The sequence below is a fragment of the Neolamprologus multifasciatus genome, chromosome 14, assembly GCF_963576455.1.
Source record: "Neolamprologus multifasciatus chromosome 14, fNeoMul1.2, whole genome shotgun sequence".
Classification (NCBI taxonomy): Eukaryota; Metazoa; Chordata; class Actinopteri; order Cichliformes; family Cichlidae; genus Neolamprologus; species Neolamprologus multifasciatus.
This window is the reverse complement of record NC_140452.1, coordinates 6,342,326-6,364,014: the sequence shown is the minus strand read 5'-3', so window position 1 is coordinate 6,364,014 and position 21,689 is coordinate 6,342,326. Positions and strand designations below refer to the sequence as shown.

The following is a 21,689-nucleotide window of genomic DNA, read 5'->3' as shown; positions in this document are numbered from 1 at the left end:
GAGAACAGGTTATAACAGTAAATGAATGACAGTCTGTGTGCATTGTGTATAACTTCAGTGACTTTTGTGATAAAACACACTAGTTAAATGAATGGTATCTTTTTGTTTTGTTTTGTTTTGTTTTTTATGCGGGGGGATGACTCAGCTCCCCGTTTGCATGCCAGAATAGTGATTTATGTGTGGAATTTATCATAAGAAAACCCCCAAAAAACACACACAAGACCAATTTATTCAAATTACCCATTTGATAGGAGAGAGGGAAGCGAACCGGCTGCTGCTATAATGTGTAACACATTGTGGCTCAAATGTGTTTTAATCTGACAGAAAGACTTTCACAAAAAAGAGTTTGTGGAGTATGTGTGGACAAGCTTGGGGTACGTTTTTAATCACAGAAAAGCAGGATTCAATGAAAATATGAAAGAAATATACAATAAATCATATCAGGAAAGTGTCAGCTTCTTTTGTCTTGGCAGCAGTTAATATTTCCAATATCATCCCCAGTAACTCAAGATGAGGAAGACTTTTGTTGGCCTTTAACTGTCTATGAGATCTTTCAAACAAAGCAACTCCCTGCATTTTTATTTGTAGTTTGTCTAGAACTGCATTACTGCAGTTTATAAAGGAGGAGGAGAAGGAGGAGACTGAAGCGTTTGCTCTGCTGCAGGCGCTCGCAGAGAAATGACTCTAGTCCCTCTGTGCTTACAGAGTGTGCTCATCTAAGAACTCAAACTGGAGAACTACTGAAACTGAATGTGGACTTTAAACAGTTTGACTAGGAATTTCTAATTCGTGCTTCTGCAGCAATTCCGGTTTCTACAGATGTTTTAGTGCGGTGAGAGAAACTGTATCCATCTTTTTTTCATGGTTTAAATTCTTCTGTCTGCAGATATTTAACTTCTGCAGAGTTATTTTTCTCGTTGTTTTTATTTTATTTTGCAACTGCATGGACACATTTTGACTTGAATGCTTATCCCTAAGTTTTCTTCTTTGATAGCAACGAATAACAAAGACGGAAATTAAAATATACAAGAATAGAATGGAACGAATGAAGGAAATGGCTTGGAAATTAAATCTATTTTTTTCTATCTATATATCTTTATCATTCTCTCTTCAGGTGGTTTTCATTAATGGTTCGCGACAAAGTTTTGCTCTAATTTCCTGTGCAACCGAAGCCCCCAACTCTGTGCACAATGACCGAGTGTGTGTGCAGCTCTTCATACCTGCAGAGGTGGTTGCTAAAGACTTTGTTGTTCCTGGCTGCTGCGCTGCCTTCAAGTGCTGACTGTCCCAAACCATGCGCCTGCGATGTTACCACTGAAGTGCACTGCACCTTCAGATACCTGACTTCAATACCTGACCACATCCTGCCAGCTGTTGAAAAAATTAACCTCGGGTAAGAGTTGAAGTACACACACTCTCGGTGAAGAATTACTGAGTGATTTAAACTGCAGACTAAACAGAATAGCATTACAAAAAGTATTTCTACAAGTCAAACAGGTTTAGTCTAATAACTAGACCACATACAGTGGGGCAAAAAAGTATTTAGTCAGCCACCGATTGTGCAAGTTCCCCCACTTAAAATGATGACAGAGGTCAGTAATTTGCACCAGAGGTACACTTCAACTGTGAGAGACAGAATGTGAAAAAAAAATCCATGAATTCACATGGTAGGATTTGTAAAGAATTTATTCGTAAATCAGGGTGGAAAATAAGTATTTGGTCAATAACAAAAATACAACTCAATACTTTGTAACATAACCTTTGTTGGCAATAACAGAGGTCAAACGTTTACTATAGGTCTTTACCAGGTTTGCACACACAGTAGCTGGTATTTTGGCCCATTCCTCCATGCAGATCTTCTCAAGAGCAGTGATGTTTTGGGGCTGTCGCCGAGCAACATGGACTTTCAACTCCCGCCACAGATTTTCTATGGGGTTGAGGTCTGGAGACTGGCTAGGCCACTCCAGGACTTTCAAATGCTTCTTACGGAGCCACTCCTTTGTTGCCCGGGCGGTGTGTTTTGGATCATTGTCATGTTGGAAGACCCAGCCTCGTTTCATCTTCAAAGTTCTCACTGATGGAAGGAGGTTTTGGCTCAAAATCTCACGATACTTGGCCCCATTCATTCTGTCCTTAACACAGATCAGTCGTCCTGTCCCCTTGGCAGAAAAACAGCCCCATAGCATGATGTTTCCACCCCCATGCTTCACAGTAGGTATGGTGTTCTTGGGATGCAACTCAGTATTCTTCTTCCTCCAAACACGACGAGTTGAGTTTATACCAAAAAGTTCTACTTTGGTTTCATCTGACCACATGACATTCTCCCAATCCTCTGCTGTATCATCCATGTGCTCTCTGGCAAACTTCAGACGGGCCTGGACATGCACTGGCTTCAGCAGCGGAACACGTCTGGCACTGCGGGATTTGATTGCCTGCCATTGTAGTGTGTTACTGATGGTGACCTTTGTTACTTTGGTCCCAGCTCTCTGCAGGTCATTCACCAGGTCCCCCCGTGTGGTTCTGGGATCTTTGCTCACCGTTCTCATGATCATTTTGACCCCACGGGATGAGCTCTTGCGTGGAGCCCCAGATCGAGGGAGATTATCAGTGGTCTTGTATGTCTTCCATTTTCTGATGATTGCTCCCACAGTTGATTTTTTCACACCAAGCTGCTTGCCTATTGTAGATTCACTCTTCCCAGTCTGGTGCAGGTCTACAATTCTTTTCCTGGTGTCCTTCGAAAGCTCTTTGGTCTTGGCCATGGCGGAGTTTGGAGTCTGACTGGTTGAGGCTGTGGACAGGTGTCTTTTATACAGATGATGAGGTCAAACAGGTGCCATTCATACAGGTAACGAGTGGGGGACAGAAAAGCTTCTTACAGAAGACGTTACAGGTCTGTGAGAGCCAGGGATTTTCCTTGTTTGAGGTGACCAAATACTTATTTTCCACCCTGATTTACGAATAAATTCTTTACAAATCCTACCATGTGAATTCATGGATTTTTTTTTCACATTCTGTCTCTCACAGTTGAAGTGTACCTCTGGTGCAAATTACTGACCTCTGTCATCATTTTAAGTGGGGGAACTTGCACAATCGGTGGCTGACTAAATACTTTTTTGCCCCACTGTATAATTACTGTATGGAAAAGAAATAACCTTTCAGAATTGAGATAAAAAATGTTTATTTAATATGTCATTGACTCAAGAAAACACAACTTTATAGCTTCAATTTGTGAAGCTGGTTAATCAACAAGCAAATATTAGCTCAGGTTAGGCGACAAAGCCAATCTTGCCATTAGCTAACAAGCAATAGCTAGCAAGCATTAGCCATCAACCATCAACAATCAACAATCGTAACCGGAGAACTTTAGCAGTGTTTAGTTTTATGTGCTTTGAGAGGCTTAGTTTCTCAAAAAAATAACCAACGACAAAAAAAAAAAACAGCAAAGAAGTAAATCACCACTCTAGTCGGCATCCCATTGCCATTGTCATCCAGCTAGTAGCTGTTACCACAGCCACTGAACGAATTCATCATAAAATTAATCATCATTCATCACCAAATCGTCTACTGAATGCCTCTGGCTGTTATTATGTTAAAGATTCTGAAATACATGATGCATAAACAGAGCTGCCATACCTCTATCCTGTCTGTGGTGGCCCGGTGCTACTTCAGCCTGCTTGTAAAGCTATTTGTCAATCAAATGACACACAAGTGCATTCAATTATTGTACCTAATTAGACCTCATTTCAGAATGTGACCAGGCCAGAGCAGAGTATTTACTGCAGACATCCTGAGATGTCTTGGCAGGATTAATACAGGCAGAATTAACAGTTAATTATGTAGTCATAATTTCCTCTACAAGTGTCAACTCCAAGGGCACGTCTTGGTGCCTGCTGACACATACAGAGTGAACTCAAACATTACTGGGTACACACTATGAATTGTTTTCATTAATATGTATCACAATATTAGTAATCAACAACATTTACTGGCATTGTTTTAAACTTCTCTTCACATGCATGTATGTGTCAACATGGTAAAATGTGGCCCTGACCTAGCATGGCTAGTACTACCATCCATCATGTGTTAGAAGTAGTGTAACATGAGAAAGAGCCAAGGTCCCTTACCCCCCAACCCCCAAACACACACACATGCAAAAACCACCTTTAAACAGTTAAAAAGTACTTGAAATTTCATGTATACTGATTCCTGCTACAAGAGCTTTCTCTGAGATGCTTTAGTATGCACACAGCCTGGCAGGTTATGGTATCAAAATGGTAATTAAAATTATTAAATTAATTATTAAATTAAATTGCCTGAATGAGGAACAGGTAATATAGTCAGCACAATACTAATGTCCAGTATGTCAATACTGAGGGCAATATATATAGTTCACCTAGTGAGGTGTTTTCACGTATTTGTCTGAGTAGACAGGTTCTGCATTAGAATGAATGCTTTTTTTCGCTGAGATCTTTCACCAGCATTGATTCAATTCAATTCAATTCAATTTTATTTATATAGCGCCAAATCACAACAAAAGTCGCCTCAAGGCGCTTCATAGATACAGAGAAAAACCCAACAATCATATGACCCCCTATGAGCAAGCACTTTGGCGACAGTGGGAAGGAAAAACTCCCTTTTAACAGGAAGAAACCTCCGGCAGAACCAGGCTCAGGGAGGGGCGGGGCCATCTGCTGTGATTGGTTGGGGTGAGAGAAGGAAGACAGGATAAAAGACATGCTGTGGAAGTCCACCTTTTAGGTTATATGTGCAGAACTTCAGTTGCATTTCAGTAATATTTCTGCAAAGTATATTTGAAGGCTCATTAAAAATGATGATCAGTAACCAAAGCTTTTTCATTTCTATGCCGTTAGGTACAACAGCATAACTATCCTGAGAGAAAATGATCTTTCAGGGCTTGAAAACTTGGAACTGTTGTTGCTGCACAGCAACATGATACACACTACTGAAGACAGAGCCTTCAAAGACCTTAAGTCATTACAGGTAAAAATCCTTTGTAAACAAATTACTCGCCAACCTCACTGCAACATCCAAAATATATCTTTGTGTGACAACCCTCATTTTTATTTCATTTTGACTTGTTATTATTTTCTAGAGTAGATTTTCTTATTTCAGTTTATATTTTAAATTTGAAAATGTGTTGTTTTAGTTATTTTTAAATAAATTAGTTTACATGTTCGTTTTCATTTTTGAATGGAGGGCATACGTCAAACACAAGATTGGAGAAATCCACATCCACAGTTTCAATAGACATGGCTCATCAGTTGTAGTTGCAAGTTGCAATAAAGGTTTTCCGAAACAAACAGATAGTAAAACCAAGGATTGCAGTTAGTTTTCCAAGTTCACAAAATTGAGGGTTTTTTTTTTTTTTCAAAAAGTATAGTTTGCATTTTTATATTACTTTAGTTAACTATATTGTTTTTCACATCTAACTTTGGTTTTAGTTTACAAAAATAACCTTACTGCTGACATCATATAGTTTTAATTCAGTATTTCTGTGATGACATACACACAGTGTTGCCAACTCCTCAGTAAGAAAAATCGCTATTGGCTGTCCTAAAAGTTGCTAGAAGTCGCTAAATGACGTCATCGCCTAATTTGCATAATTGGTCATGCTAATATAATTGTAACCTACGTTGTTGGAGAGAGAAATAACATCGTGGAAGAGACATAAAGTGAGTAAAAAACGTCCTAAATGCAGTTAGAATTTATTTAGAACTACGAATTAAATTTGTTTTAGCAATAATTGTTTTTTGTAATGTCACAATTCCAACCCTGCTCCTTTATCCGGGCTTGGACCGGCAAAAGTGACCCGAAATAGGCACTCTGGTGGAGTTACTTTGTGTGTGTGTGTGTTTTAAGCCTGATCCACAAAACAGCATAACAGTAAAAGAAGAACTGACTGCGTTACAGTCAGTGCGGGAGCAGCGGCTTCGCTCATGCACGATTCATTTGCAGTTTGGACGCACAGGTGTCAACATCTCCTGCCCTGATAGCAGTTGGGGGAGGACTATCCTCCGCCCGTGAGCGCTTTGGCACGGGCGAGGTTCCCACGGCAGCACCCACTGCTTGTTGTGAATAAGAGCGATACACGCTTTCACGTCAAAAAGACGTCATAAATATGTCTCCAATAACACCAGAAAAAGTCGCCAGATTTCTCGCTAGTCGCTTTTTAGAAAAAAAGTCGCTAAGGGGGTCTGAAAACTCGCTAAATATAGCGACAATGTCGCTAAGTTGGCAACAGTAGAGCATGCCTACATAAATATGTTTTTGTTTGTTTTCTGGTTTTTAGATAATATCTGCTTGGAGGGATGAAAGGTTCACAGCTGATTTTCTTTACTATGACTGTTGTGTCACATTTCCATCCATAATTAATTCAAAATGACAAAAATTTCAAAAAGCATAAAAAGACGACACAAATGCGAGGGGGAAACGATAAGAGTTGTCCAATTACAGCACAGGGTTTTCACCATGGCAAAATTGATTCAGAAGTATCACCTTTGCCTTTGCAAATCTAATTATAATGTAATGAAGTTTAATAAAGAACTCAGGCAGAAGTAACTGTGTTTAACCAATAACAGGCAGCATAATTCAATACAGAATTTCAGTGTCACAAGTTCAAACTTTGTAAAAACAGAGTTGTATCAACTCTTTTGTGGTGCATTTTCACAAAAAGTAAATGCCTCATGTTTCACAAAGAATGTTGAGTGATTCACAATAATTTTATATGTGTGTGTGTGTTATGTGAAGGATGGTCCTTGATTCCTTGCACTTTTTCAAACTAAATAAACAGTCTGACAATAATTCATGTTATGTCTATAAAAACAATGTAATTGTGTATTGACATAATAGCTTTCAGTTATCATTGTTTTGACCACCATCTCCATCTTCCTAATTGTGTTTTCCAAGGTCCTGAAGATGTCATACAATAAATTAAAGATTATCAACAAAGAGACTTTCAAAGGCTTGGATAGTCTGCTGAGACTCCACATAGACCACAACCACATTGAATTTATAAACCCGGAGGCTTTCTTTGGGCTTACCAACTTAGAATTGGTTAATCTGGAGGGCAACTACCTCCAGCAGCTCCACCCGGACACATTTATCACACTGAGACACAGCCAGGTTTTCAAGGTATCATCAGTAAGAACCATCCACCTGTCAGACAACCTTCTGACCACTCTGCCAGCAGACATTTTTTCAGGCTGCAGTCAGTTAGAAAATGTCTTCCTCCATGGCAACCCCTGGGAGTGTGATTGCCATATGAAGTGGTTCTCACTTTGGGCACAAAGAAATACAGGTAAGGAGTGCATCTGTGCTTTGGACAATTCCCAAAGTACTTAGAACCGTGGTTAACAGCTAAGAAAGTCACTTACTAAATCTAAACAGTTTCTTTTTCATTAATGCCAGAGAAACTTTCTCTAAACCTCTGTAAACCGACATTTGCTACCAGCTTTAATAAGACCCATCTGGTAAAACTGCTGGCAGTATTTGTGGTTGTACTCAGGTTTGAGCATAGTATGTTTTTCTCTTAAAACCTAATAGTGCATGGGATTGTATCCCAAGCAAGACAGGCATATCCAAGAGAAGCATATAAATCTTTGCAGAGACATTACAGGAAGCAGATATCATATAATCTTTTCATCATGAGGGCCACGGAAAACAATGAAGACACATAAGAACTAAAGTTATACATTTTATTTATGACTTGGCAAGCACAAGGGTTAACCGAAATGTCGCAATTCTGCATTGTGATTATGACCTTTTGCGGTTCACAAGTTTTATTAGCCAGTTTTGGTTTGGCTGGAACATAACTTTAAAAGTGTGATTTTTTTTTTCTTCCATGAATCCAACTAAACATTGCACTGCTTAATAATTCTTTCCAGGTGTGCTGAAATGCCGGCAAGACAGGAGATATCCCAGAGGCCTATGTCCTGTTTGTGAAAATCCTTCGCTTTACCACAAAAGGCCTCTATCCCTTCTACCCAACGATGCTTTTACTTGCACCAAACCTTTGATCCAACCCCATCTAAAGCAGAAAAACATCAGCCTGGATGAAGGGAACTTCTTTCCTGTTTCCCCCAAGGACTTTATTGCCCCATTAGGCTCAATACAAATGAACCTGACCGACCAGTTTTACAATGATGCCAGTCTAACCTGCACCGTACAGCGGCCCACTTCTTTTGAGAACCTGACTCAAACCCTGGAGGAAGGAGAAGGAAACAATGTCACCATGCTTACCACTTGCATAACTACGTATTTGGTGTGTAATATTAACCATGAACACATCCAGCAACTGTGGCAGATCTTAGCCACCTACAGTGACTCTCCTTTGAGGCTAGAGAGAGGTTTAATGTTGGCCAGAAGCCCAGAAATGGTGTACCGATATGCTCAGATGAAAACAAAGGATCTAGATAAAGAAATAAACACAAACATTAAGGCTGAGATTAAAGCCTCTCCTGCATGGTTAATGCAGGGAGAAGTGAGCTTCCAACTAGACCGCACTGCTACCACCTTCTCTACTCTGCACATTAAGTACCAGTCTGTGGTAAACCTACGTTTGGAAAGCACATCATCTAAGAGGGACCGGTATTCCTGGGCCATGATCAAACGAGATAATCAAACTAAGACTGAGCACACTGTACTTACAGGTGGGAGTCAGAGATTAATGCTTAATATACTAGCTCAGAGGTGTGACTTTTACTTAGGTCTGCACATACCAGTAACTGAACTATTTACTTATGTATGATCATTGCACTGATAAAATAGGAAGCATTTAAAAAAAATGAATTCAGAATTTCAAAGACTAAAAAGTCTTTACTTTTTAGCATGAAAACGGTTATGATATTACCAAATGTTTTCCTCCTGACGTAGGTGGCGTGGTACAGTTGAGCTGCCATATCCAGGGTGATCCAAAGCCTCTCTTGGAGTGGATTTTACCAGATGGAAGCAAGGTCAGAGCTCCTTATTCCAGTGAGGACAGGAGAATAATAATTACTGCTGAAGGAAAGCTCACTCTTCGAGGTGCAGATACCTCTGACACAGGCCTCTACTGGTGCATTGCCACAAACTACCTGGATGCAGATATCCTCATCTTTCGAGTGACAGTTCTGTCCACTGATGTGGAAGAGGCTGAGGTCAATGGTGTTCAACTCTCTAGGCCACTGGGTGAAAAGCTTGTTTTTGACTGTAGCTCCTCGGGGAGTCCTGAGGCCTCAGTGTCTTGGATTCTGCCTGACCATTCAGTGCTTGACAAGCCTCATGGGAACAGAAACATTTTTAAGAATGGGACATTGCTGATTCAGGGTATCACAGCAAGGGATCGAGGATTTTATAGGTGTTTAGTTGCTAATCATGTTGGAGTTGACCTACTCGTTTCTCAGGTGACAGTAACAGACGAAGGGCCCGTGACAGCAAGTGTTTTCAACAGTGAGGGATCAGGGATGGTGACGGAGTTTGCAATGGATTCTAGCTTGACACAAAACACAGTCAAACTCAGTGAGATACACCACTCCCAGCATGCTGACAGAACTATCCAGGAGTCCAGGACCATTACTTCAGATCGGCCTTACCCCAGACACAGATCACGTGGCCGAGTAGGTTTTGGAGGTAGACTGGGACAGAGAAGGAGGGGGTCAGTCCGCAACAGCCACATCTGGAATAGTAGGGTCTTTGATAAAGCTGCCAGGAAAGTAGACCCGCAGACGTTTGCAGAATTTATGAAAAAGGCTCAGGGTGGCTCAAAAATAAAGAGTGGTAGAGAAAATGAGAAAGTAAAATATGAAAACACACATATTGGTTATTCTGGTGACAATCAAATTGGCTCTGGTGAAGCTCAAGATGAAGACCATCTCATAATTCTCCCAACAATAGTCCAACCAACCACAGATAATCCACAAAGAATATTTGCTCAAGACAGGCAGACTGAGACAGCAACAACCACACAAATTGGTGAGGGACATATTTTAGCAACAAAGGAAAATGGCATGGAAAATAGATTCAGCAATCATATTAATTCAACTAAAATAATGGAAAATAGAGACATGGCAACAACAGAGCCGTATATGCAGTCTACATTCACTAGAGATCCAAGGTTAGTTGAGACAAACAACTTTTACACCCTTGAAAAAACCAGCATGCCACCTTCGAACCTACAACCAGTCACTCTCCAACCTACTGTGACTGACACTTCACAAGAAACCCAACTAGAGTTATCAGGAGAAGCACCTGCAGAACCAGAGACTTCGACAGAGGGTGCTTTTTCTTCAACTACAGACCCTAATGTTACTCCAATGAGAGATGAACCAGGCCCAGTGGAGCTAGTCCTTCACACAGACCCTGAAAGGCAAACCTCATTTACAGCAATCACAGCTACAGACAGACAGCAAGACAAGATCATTTTCCATACAACCCAGACAATAAAATCCCCGCGCCTGCCTGCAGGATCTACTATCATCTCCCGGCAGCACATCCATATAATCCCACGCCAAAGTAACAGAGGAAAGGTTGGCAGGAGGACCTTCCAAGGCCGCAGAAGGATCATTAAACCAAACAGGATCCATGACATGCAGTCCTTTATTAATAAACTTAAACAATCTACGATGAATAAAGAAGGGAATGCCTCTGTGCCATATCAAATTCAGTTGACCACAGGTAAGAAACCATGTTCTTAAAAACCCTGTTGTTTTGTACTTCTGTGTTGCATAAATAATCAGTCATGAAACAACACGTATGTTTTTAACATGGTTCTTTTTTTCTCAGCCTGTAACTGTGATAATAAGGCAGCAACCACTGATTTGGCAGTGGTCACACCAACAGCATCTTCTAGTCCATGTCTACACAAAACAGAGAGACCTGCTTATATGCAAAAAACTCTTGCTTCTACCACAAGTCATTACATGACTTCAGATGCCACATTCAACAGTGCAGAGTCTAGATCAGAGACTTCCAATGAGTACATAACGTTTGCAGTTGCTCCTGAACTGGATCCTACAACTAAAGTCCCAACCACAACCGCTACTACATCTACTTCTAAGATCATTCGGGGGAAAATTCCATGGAACAAGTTGTTTGGAAACAAAGGAAGGGAAAGGATGCTCAGTAGGCTTAAGAAGCCATTAACTGCGAATAAAACCTCAACTATGACTGAAACAAGAGGCACCCTAACCACAACCATTGCTCCTACGCCCATTACCTCTGCAAACTTATTAGTTAAAGTTGATAGTTTGTCACCATCCAGACACACACAGAGTAGTTCATTAGATGATGACTATGGAGATGCATCCTCTGCTGATTTCCAGTTCACAACACTGGGTCACAGCTTGGACTTTATACCTGTTACTAGTTATTCTGGTTCCTCACAGTTTTATACCACTGCAGAAACACCACCAGAATTACAGACTCTTCCCTCGCCACCCACTGTCAAACCCACCCAGCAGGAAAATCTTGATGTAACCTCATCTGGGTCTGGAAGACTGTCTGACAATTTGCTTATAATCAGACAGAGGCCTGGTGGGACAAGAGGTAGGCTAGGGCGGAGAAGGAGGCCCTATAGGAGAAGAAGACCCCTAAGGAAACCTGGAATTCCCAAAGCCCGACAAACTACAACAACTGAGGCAACAACAACTGAGGCAACAACCATGGAATACACAATGGAGGCAACCACACTTTTTCAACAAAGTGTTTCAGAATATTATCCCATTTACACACAAAAAGATGCCAGAACCACAGTATTGGGTACCACTGAAAGAAGATCTGAGGAGAGTGACCTATATGAGGACTTTGACTGGACATCTAGCGGTTCATCCAGCTATCCTTCCACCATGACACCTCTATTTTCCTCTGCCACTTATGATCCTGCTACTACACTGATACCACATACAACTAAGCGGCTTTACACAACAGCTCAGACAAGAATCCAAAGCAACATCAAACCACCAACACAAAGGAATGGTGATACCAATCGCAGTTTAGTGTTGGAGAGAATTAGACCTACCGGTACTCGAAAAAGCAGTGGTACTAAAGGCAGTGTAGATAACTCTGATACACTGATCCTTCTAACAGCTCAGCAAGGCTACATGATCAGTACCCCCGTTCCTTACATCACAGACAAGGATTCTGCCACCTCTACTATTTATAATCAAGTCTCGGGATATGATGCTACCAGTGCCAGTAATGCTGGTTTTGAACCCACTACAAAGGTCATGTCAAGCAAACCCAAGATAGTGGGTGGAAATGCAGCTAGCTTTACTGTACTGTCTAACTCTGATGCTTTCCTGCCATGCGTGGCTGTTGGAAACCCACAGCCAGTTATAACATGGAAACAATTCTCCTCCAGCACAGGTACAAAAATGATTTCATTCATTCTTATCATTAGCAGAACCAAAATGTGATACATATTAAGATATGGGAGTGACGGTATTTTTGGCATCATGTAGAAACAAATTTTTTTGTCTGGTGCAAGTAAAAGCCATTTATAGAAAACGCTGCAATAATAAAGTAACACTACTGTTTAAATTTTGTCAGTTGTTTTAAGTGATTTGTGTAGAATGTTTTGGTGTTTGTAAGGTAAATATTTCATTGTCTCTGTATTTTTTCTTTGTCCCGCAGGAAGAACCATTACCATTAAAGAGAGGATGGGCAAGTATGAGGTGTTGAGCAACGGCACGCTGTCAATCCCAAATGCCAATATTAAAGATCGAGGCCAATACTTCTGTCTAGCTGAGAATGACCATGGATCAGATAAACTTATTATCACCCTCTCAGTGGTAGCCTATCCCTCTCGCATTTTAGAGCCAAAGATGCGCGAGATAAAATCTTATGCAGGAAACACAGTTGAACTGAAATGCAAAGCAGAGGGCCGGCCCATGCCTGTGATATCTTGGATCTTGGCCAACCGTACCCAAGTCATGGGTCAAAACACTGAGAAGGGAAGAGCATCAGTATCTGCTGTGGGGACTCTGGTTATTAAAGATGTGTCTGTTTATGACAGAGGTCATTATAAATGCATTGCCAGTAATCCTGCTGGAGCTGATACTGCTACAGTCCGACTGCAGGTGGTGGCAGCTCCACCAGGTATCATGGAGGAGAAGCGGCAGCAGCTACAAGCTATTCTTGGCCACAGTTTACAGTTACCCTGCACTGGTCATGGTACACCTCAGCCTAGTGTTCACTGGGTTCTCCATGATGGGTCAATGATACAATCTAACAGGCCTGTAAGTGATACACGGATATCCATGTATGAGAATGGGACGCTTCACATTAAGGATGTGACTCCAGCAGACAGTGGAAAATATGAATGTATTGCTACCAGCTCTACTGGTTCAGAGCGAAGGGTCGTGACTCTGACAGTAATACTACAAGAATCTCCTCCTCAGATATTGGAGATATCCAAGCGCTTGACTGAGTTGTCATATGGGGATCAGTTAAGACTAAACTGTTCGGCAACTGGAAACCCTAAACCTAGGATAATCTGGAAACTACCTTCTAAAGCTGTGGTGGACTATTGGTACAGGTAAAAATACCTTCATTGGTAGAACAGGTATTTATTGTATTATCTTTTATATTAAAGTTACAAAAATCTAATAATTTAATGTGCATGATTTGCATAAATATTGCTTAGAAAAACTGTAGTGGTTTAGTGAACATTCTATGGAAGAAAGTGGATAAAAATCACCAAAACAGACTTATTTTTGCCCTTAGCCTCTCATGAAACAGCTAAACTGTTGAAAACAATTCAGTGGCATACTGTTATGCTTACCAAAGTAAGCACTGATTGTGAATAGACACAATCGTACATGCATTTATATTTTTATAGGTTTTGTTGCCTGCACTGATTCATTGAATGTCCCTCATAAGTACACGTAAAACACGTAATTCTCTCTAAATGTAAAGAAATGAGATGCAGATATTGACTATACTTATTCAGAGCATAACTCACCACAGTCAAATCAAGACTAAAGTGAAAATATTTTCAATACAATGGTTCTCTTTCTATGCTTCTATTAGGATTGAAAAAAACACACACAAAAGTCATCATACCGAAGGGAATTGGAGTGTATTTCATTTATATTTTTCCTAATTGTTAGATTGTTCAGTGTGATAATAATGCAAGCATGTCTTACCTTAATTTTACATCTTTAAAAAAACATTGTGTGTTTAAACCACATTATTTCTTATGCCCATTTATATAAACACTTTGTGTGTCGGTACATTGTCATTTGCAATGTCTAACACCAGAGAGAACAGAAAGACTGAGGCAATGTAAAGCAGCTACTGATTTAATTGCTATATCTTCCCAGTGGCATTCTGTACACATTTGTTTGGTGTAAGCAGATAAGACACTTTTTCACTGTTACCATTTTGATTTTAGCTGTTTGAAAAAATATATGAAACCATACAAATTTATGTGTTTTGCTTTGAATAAGCATAGACAAGGAATTCTGCAAATTATCTTAATGCCAGGTTTGTAACTGTCTCTCTAATTTTCTTTTATTTGTTACTCCAGGGTGGGCAGCAGGATACAGGTCCTCGATAATGGCACTCTTACTGTTAACACTGTGAGTGATAAAGATGCCGGAGATTATCTCTGTGTGGCCCGAAACAAGATTGGTGATGCTCTACAACTCATGAAAGTCAGTGTATCAATGAAGCCAGCCAAGATAGAGACTAAGGTATACAGCAAGAAGCAGGTACCCTATGGAAAGGACTTAAAAGTAGACTGTAAAGCCTCAGGGGCACCAAAGCCAGATATCTCCTGGGGTCTACCAGATGGTACAGTGGTCAACAGTGCTTTGCAGTCTGATGCCAGCAGTAGAGGAGGACGAGAACGTCGCTACACTCTGTTTGACAATGGAACTCTTTATCTAAACCAGGTATTGAATTGGATCAAACACAAACTGCACAAACATATATACATATATATCATGTTTATATATCGTGTTTTCATATCATGTTTCTCCAGGTTGGAATGTCAGAGGAAGGCGATTATACCTGCTTTGCTGAGAACCAGGTTGGCAAAGATGAGATGCATGTACATATCACTGTAGTTACAGCATCCCCTAGGATGCGTCCATCCAGCCAGACCTATGCTAGAGCGAAGCCCGGTGGAAGCATCCTCTTTGACTGTGAGGCAGTTGGAGAGCCTAAACCTAAGATATTGTGGATACTTCCCAATAACGATGTAATAGCAGCGTCACATGAACGCTACTTAATGCATGTCAATGGATCTCTGGATATTAGGGATGTCAAGGTAATTGATGCAGGGGAGTATGTTTGCATGGCTCGCAACCCTGGCGGAGAAACCAGAAAAGTTTACAAGCTTGAGATAGGTGGGAATCCACCTGTGATCAATGGTTACCATCAGAACAGAACAGTCATTAAAGAAATAGTGTCTACATATTCCAGGAAACTTATAGATTGTATGGCTGAGGGGACTCCCAGACCTACTATCACTTGGATTATGCCTGATAACATCTTTCTAACAGCACCCTACTTTGGGAGTAGGATTAAAGTCCACCAGAATGGGACACTTGAGATACGTAATGTCCGCCCTTCTGATACAGCAGAGTTTATTTGCTTAGCTAGAAATGATGGAGGAGAGGCAGTAATGGTGGTGCAGTTGACGGTTACAAGTATGCTCCGAAGGCCAATCTTCAATAATCCCTTCAATGAACGTATTGTGTCTGGGAATGGGAAAACCACAGTTCTGAATTGTTCTGCTGATGGGCAGCCAATGCCAGAGATATCATGGACTTTGCCTAATGGAACACGGTTTATTGGTGGAACCAATCATGGTTCTCGCCACCAAATAAACAATAATGGGACTTTGGTCATCCACAGTACTCACAAAGAAGATGCTGGGAAATACCGCTGTGGTGCCAAGAATCTCATGGGCTACATAGAGAAGCTAATAATTTTGGAGATTGGGCAGAAGCCTTATATCCTGACAAGGCCCAGGGGTAACATACGCAGCATATCAGGGGAGCCCCTCTTCATTCACTGCCTATCTGATGGGAGTCCCAGACCAAGAATCTACTGGACCGTTCCTGGTGGTCACACTCTTACTCGGCCTCAAGTCCTCGGACGCTACCAGTTGCTAGAAAATGGTACTCTTATAATTCAGGACACTACACTCCATGACCGCGGAAACTACATATGCAGAGCTCGAAACGATGCTGGTGAGGCTGTACTTACTGTCCCTGTTATTGTCATTGCCTACCCTCCACGGATCACAATGGGGCCACCCTCCAATGTGAAGGCAGAGACTGGGAGACCTATTCAGCTCAACTGTGCTGCTACTGGGATCCCCAAGCCAGAAATCACATGGGAGCTTCCAGATCATTCAGTTCTATCAGCAGCAGAAAAGGGGCGGCCTATGGGTAGTGAACTGCTCCACCCTCAGGGTACGCTAATCATCCAGAGGCCCACACCCTCAGACTCTGGAACATACAAATGCCTTGCGAAAAACCACTTAGGTACAGATTCAAAGGTCACATATGTACTTGTGCTGTGATTAAAAATAATAGCTGAAGGTTGACAGTATATGCTAATATAAATATTAACAGACACATATTGTCTGCTCTCTACACTACCTATCATCTTGTGGATTAGTGAAGATCAAGGCATGTGTAATACAGAAGCTGATTATGTGAGAAATTAACAAAGCACAAAAAAGCTTGCTTGTAACATTGGACGCTGGGGTCTGGAAAATCAAAGTTGTTACTCATTTAGGGTAGTCCTAACGAGAGCAACAGAGCCAAATCATGGAGCCAAACCTAAAGTGATTTCTCTGACCTGCTGTTGGACATAGTAGCCAAACAGGAAAACAGAAATTAGAAGAGGGGGTTGGTCCTCTCAAGAGGTCATAATTCCCTTTGTACATAACAGCAAATTTAAAAAAACAACAGAATATGTAGTAAAATGTATGTAAATGTAAGTGGGAAAAAGGGTTTATTCAAATATATATATGATGCTTGTCTTACACTGGACATGGTATATTGTGTGTGTGTGTGTGCGTGCGTGCGTGTGTGTGTGTGTGTGTGTGTGTGTGTGTGTGTGTGTGTGTGTGTGTGCGTGCGTGTGCGTGTGTGTGTGTGTTAATTAAGGTTTATATAGATTCCTATATGTCTATTTGGAACACAATGGAATATAATACATATTACCAATCTGTTGTGTTGTACATGAGAATTTACAGTAATGTTATACATTATGCCAATAATAAAGTCCATGTGTATCTATTTGTAGTATCTACTTTATCAAAGTATGGGGAAAAAACATGAACTTAAAAAGTAAAACATGGCTCATGTCTTTTTATGCTACTATTTTCTCAGTTGGGAATAAAAGAAATACAAAAGGTATTAAATTATAGGGCACCAAAAAGTCACGCACAGAAGCATATTCAGCTCTGGAATTTTAAGTGCAGGCCAGCTATGAAAATAGTCCTTCACTCTCTTTGTCAGTGGGCAGGATCCACAGGGGAGCCATTCATTTTTGCTTGTCATGCACTCTGATTTTACTGTGCTCCTGCAAATTAAACTGGAAGGTGACGAGTAATGTTAAGACAGAGGAGGTGAACTCAACATGAGTTTGTACCGCTGCTTGATACATGTTATGCAAGGCTTATTATGCTTGCTCTCTAACCACACTTACTTGGCAAATGTCAGCTGATTCACACCCTCTCCTTTTTCTAATGAAATAGATACATGGTATTTTAGTCATGCCCTGTGCCTTAGGAACAACTGGAAATAATTTCTCAGTGAATTACTCCAATTTTGAATTGCCCATAATGATGCATGCTTTTCAATAGGAAAATCTTAATCTATACAAGACCTCATAAAGAATGCTGTATCTTCTAGTAAGTATACTTCACCATTTGTGTAAAAGTAAAAAGAAAACAAAGACATAAAAGTTAATTAGGAATCAGTCTGACATGTTTTGAAATGCTGTATGCAGCTACTGGCCATACCATACTATACCATACCAGCATGGCTGATAATGTTAAACACCACTTTGAACATTGGAATGTACAGTACCTGCCAATAAATGCAGTTTTTAGATTTCAGAGAAATAAAAAAGGAAAAAATAAAATTCCAAAGTTTAAAGCCAGTCTGCACAAGTGTGATATAACCCGGGCAGATATGGAGGAAAACAGAATTGTCCTCCATAAACTCTGGAATGTGAGGTACTCGCTGTGTGATTTGAGAGAAAAGTGCTTTCATATGTGAGTTTGGTGACAAACAGATACAAATCACAGTAGTTATGAAGGACCACCTATTCTTTACGTCTGGTACCTCAATGTAAACACCGGGTGTCCTCTTGAGATGTGGACGGTGAAAAGTTTATTTGTTCAGTTCTGGTTTTGCAGTTCATGTTCAGGGAATGATGGAGTTTATGTTCCACTGACTTGGATATTTATGAGGATTTTGAACATGTGATTTTCTCATTTTCTCCTTTTCCCTTGGATATTTAAAGGAAGAGGGTGGAAGTCTAACAAGTACCATTTAAAAATAAGGTTTTATGAGAAGCTACTGAGAAGAGGACTGGGGTTTTTTGTGAAATTCACCTTCACCAGGTCAAAGTCACTTTTAGACCCAATTGCTGGCCATAGCTTTTGTAACTAGACTTTTCAAGCATGAAGCGCTACACTACGGTGTTGCAAGAAGATAAGCAGAGCCTGTTTTTACTCTCAGTGGGGTAGGTGGACTTATGGCCACTGCTTGGCCACCTTGAAGACTGTGGAAAAACAGAATATACTCAGAATCAAATGACTTGCTAGAAATGTTGTGGCAATTTGTAACAGTCTACTTATAATACACAACATTAATATACACAGTTAGATTTAAAACCGTCATGAACTTGCTAACTACCATTTAATGCATTCACTAGTGAACTAGAGCATTTTTCTTATTCTGTACATGTAGTGAATCTCCTTTTGGGATTTTCACCATTCATTTTCTTTTCAAGAACCCCCAGTACATATGAGTATCCTACCACAACATCAGTGTGGTAGTTAATCCGTATTTTCATCTTAATATTTAATCAAATTGCACCTTATGTGAAAGCTATTGTTCATATTGTTAAATCCATAAATAACTACTACAGTGTGGCATTTCCTCTCATCTCGTATCACTTTCACATGACATGATATTGGTTTGATAAGAGATCTAATAGACGGTGTTTCCAACCATCATCACAATCCAACACGGGAGTGTATTTTAAAAGAATGATGTTTCATTCCTCCAATATAGTTGCAGAGAGTTGTTCTATTGCGCTAAAGCTGGTCTTGCAACATGTGGCAATCCAGAAGCTTAATAACTCGTTACACATCTTTCTGTATGGGAATAAGAACTGACATTTAAAAGCAAGAAAAGGAGCAAGTGAAAAAAAAAGTGTGAAGGAAAAGGGACGTTTACACAGTGGGTAGATGAGGGAAACCAGAGAAGGGTGAGACATAGTTTTGGTCTGTGGTATGAATTCCATACTTAAACTAGAATGTTAGCAGCATGAACATGGAAACTGAGATGTCTGGAGAGCACTGCTGGGTGCTGACCAACAGCGGTTTCAGACAGTACTCTTCTGTTAGCTCACAGTCTGCTTCACTTCTTTGAAGCTGCAAACTTGGCAACAAGTAAAGTCCCCAGAAAATATGTACTCACACTCCTGCTGATATTTTGCTGCCTATGGGTGGAAAACCCTTTCAAAACAAAAATGTAAAAAAAAATGTCTCATTCTGTTATACACACAGGTTTTTAGCCTTGTGGGAATACACACACACACACTTGCTCATACAGTCGATTGGAGTTTCTGTCAGTATCTGAGCTACGACTAGAATTTCACACCAGCAAAGTAGAATCCACACATCCACACCACACCATCCATTTTTGCACCTTTCTTCAAGGTACAATCTGTCATTCTGGGATGGTGGTTCCCTGAGTTATTGCTTTTCAGTGTTGTGTTTAATCATCTTTCAGTTTGAGTTAATATTTAATATGTATTTAAAGAAAAATAAGGTAAGCACCTGTAATTCAGATGAAAAGCTCATTTAATTATTCATCTCTACTTTCAAAAGCCCTAAAAGTTTTCTCTTTCTTTTTAAAGTGAGCCTTTTAGTCACTACCCAGAAGCAAAGTATTTGCACCAGGGAAAGTACATAAATCAGCTTCAACCATAAACTGGCTGAAGGTTTCAGAAAGTGAAATGTTGAAAGCAAGAGGGTCCTAAAATATTTAGAAGTGTCTGGTGTGGTACAGTTTTTATATATAAGAACTTGTATACAGATTTTAATGAGACCATATCCCACAGTCTTTATCTTGAGGGCGGTGGAAGTACTTCACTCTGGGTTCTTACATCTGATTATGGATGCAGATGTGGTACTTTGGTCCCCAGAGAATAATCAGATGGACCAGTGCAGCCTATTTCTGTTTACCTAAGCATTTTTCTTTCAGTTACACAAACACCCAACTAAAACATCAAAGTACCTCTAAATTATTAGGTCCCCAAGGGGACATGCTTTCAAACGAGCTCTTTCACCCAATTAGACGGCATCAGCAGTGTGGCACTGCCACTTTACGCCTTAGGCTGATGCTTTTTTTTAACTGGTGGGTGGGTCAGCTACATAAGTCTTACATTGCATAGGGGTATTAGCATATTTTAATCACTGTGCTGTCATTATGCTACACAGAGCTTAACTGAACCATACCGACTTTATTATTTTAAATTCTTTCATTATTTTCTTATGTTGTTCAATCATTCCTTGAATTTTAAGCCTACTGAATGTTGCCGTTTGACTGGCTTCCCATATTCTTTTTGAACCCTAATTATTTCCAGTAGAAGAAGACCAAGACAAAGCTGGAGGACTGCTGTAAAAGAGTCATATGTTTGCAAATTACATTCCTTTATTTAGACACATCTCACATCACATGACAGCATTTCCTCGGTGCCTCTGGAGCTAAAGCTTAATTTACCACTCTCCAATAAAGCCAGCGTGTAATTTAGATGCAATCTGGAGGAGCTGGAACACAGCTGAGGAAACATTACACAGCTATAAATTAAAAAAAAAGAACAGCACCAGCAGAAGCTCATTACAAAACCTGAAACCTGCTCCAGTTTACTGTGACATTGATGGTTTTCTATAAACATCTATTTTCACTGTTATGTAAGGTGTCAATTTTTTTTAACTAGCTACAGATTCAAACAACCTTGATTTTGTTAGAGAACACAGAACAAAAAGGGTTTATTTTCCAGAAACACACTACACCTTCACTGACCAGTTCACCTTCAGTTCTATATGCGAATTAGATTTCTTTTGCTGTCGTTATACAAAGTACAACACAATAATAAAGTGGTTACACCTTGCAAAAAAAACAAAAAAAAACAAAAAACAAAAGAGAAAAGCCAAAAAAAAATACAGTAATTTACACAGTAAATATAAAGAAGTACCACGTATGGTGATGAGATTATGGATAGTGACAAAAAGCAGGTGCATGTATTTTGAAGTTTCACTGTGATTTTATCAATAATGGACAATATTACACAGAGTATTCTAATAATTTAAGATATTGCTCATTGGGAGTTTTCCCTTCCCACTGTTGTCAAGTGCTAGCTCATAGGGGTCATTTGATTGTTGGGTCAAAGAGGTGAGAGCCAGGATGTGATGACTCCTTTAAAAT

General features: G+C 40.1%; 1 protein-coding gene across 1 annotated transcript; it reads left to right on the top strand.

Annotated features, from left to right (window-relative positions):
* Positions 1-520: 520 nt before the first annotated feature.
* On the top strand, positions 521-21,413 carry igsf10 (immunoglobulin superfamily, member 10). The gene is made up of 10 exons (XM_085184816.1): positions 521-832; positions 1,115-1,393; positions 4,875-5,004; positions 6,931-7,321; positions 7,908-8,672; positions 8,896-10,674; positions 10,783-12,363; positions 12,631-13,534; positions 14,528-14,894; positions 14,984-21,413. The coding sequence occupies exons 2-10, from the start codon at positions 1,191-1,193 to the stop codon at positions 16,532-16,534; spliced, it is 7,671 nt and encodes a 2,556-aa protein (XP_085040942.1). The 5' UTR covers positions 521-832; positions 1,115-1,190; the 3' UTR covers positions 16,535-21,413.
* The last annotated feature ends 276 nt before the right edge of the window (positions 21,414-21,689 follow it).

Coding starts and splice junctions, on each gene's coding strand:
- igsf10 (XM_085184816.1), top strand. CDS start 1,191: ATGACCGAGTGTGTGTGCAGCTCTTCATACCTGCAGAGGTGGTTGCTA. Junction 12,364..12,630: donor ACAATTCTCCTCCAGCACAG/GTACAAAAATGA, acceptor TTTGTCCCGCAG/GAAGAACCATTACCATTAAA. Junction 14,895..14,983: donor GAACTCTTTATCTAAACCAG/GTATTGAATTGG, acceptor ATGTTTCTCCAG/GTTGGAATGTCAGAGGAAGG.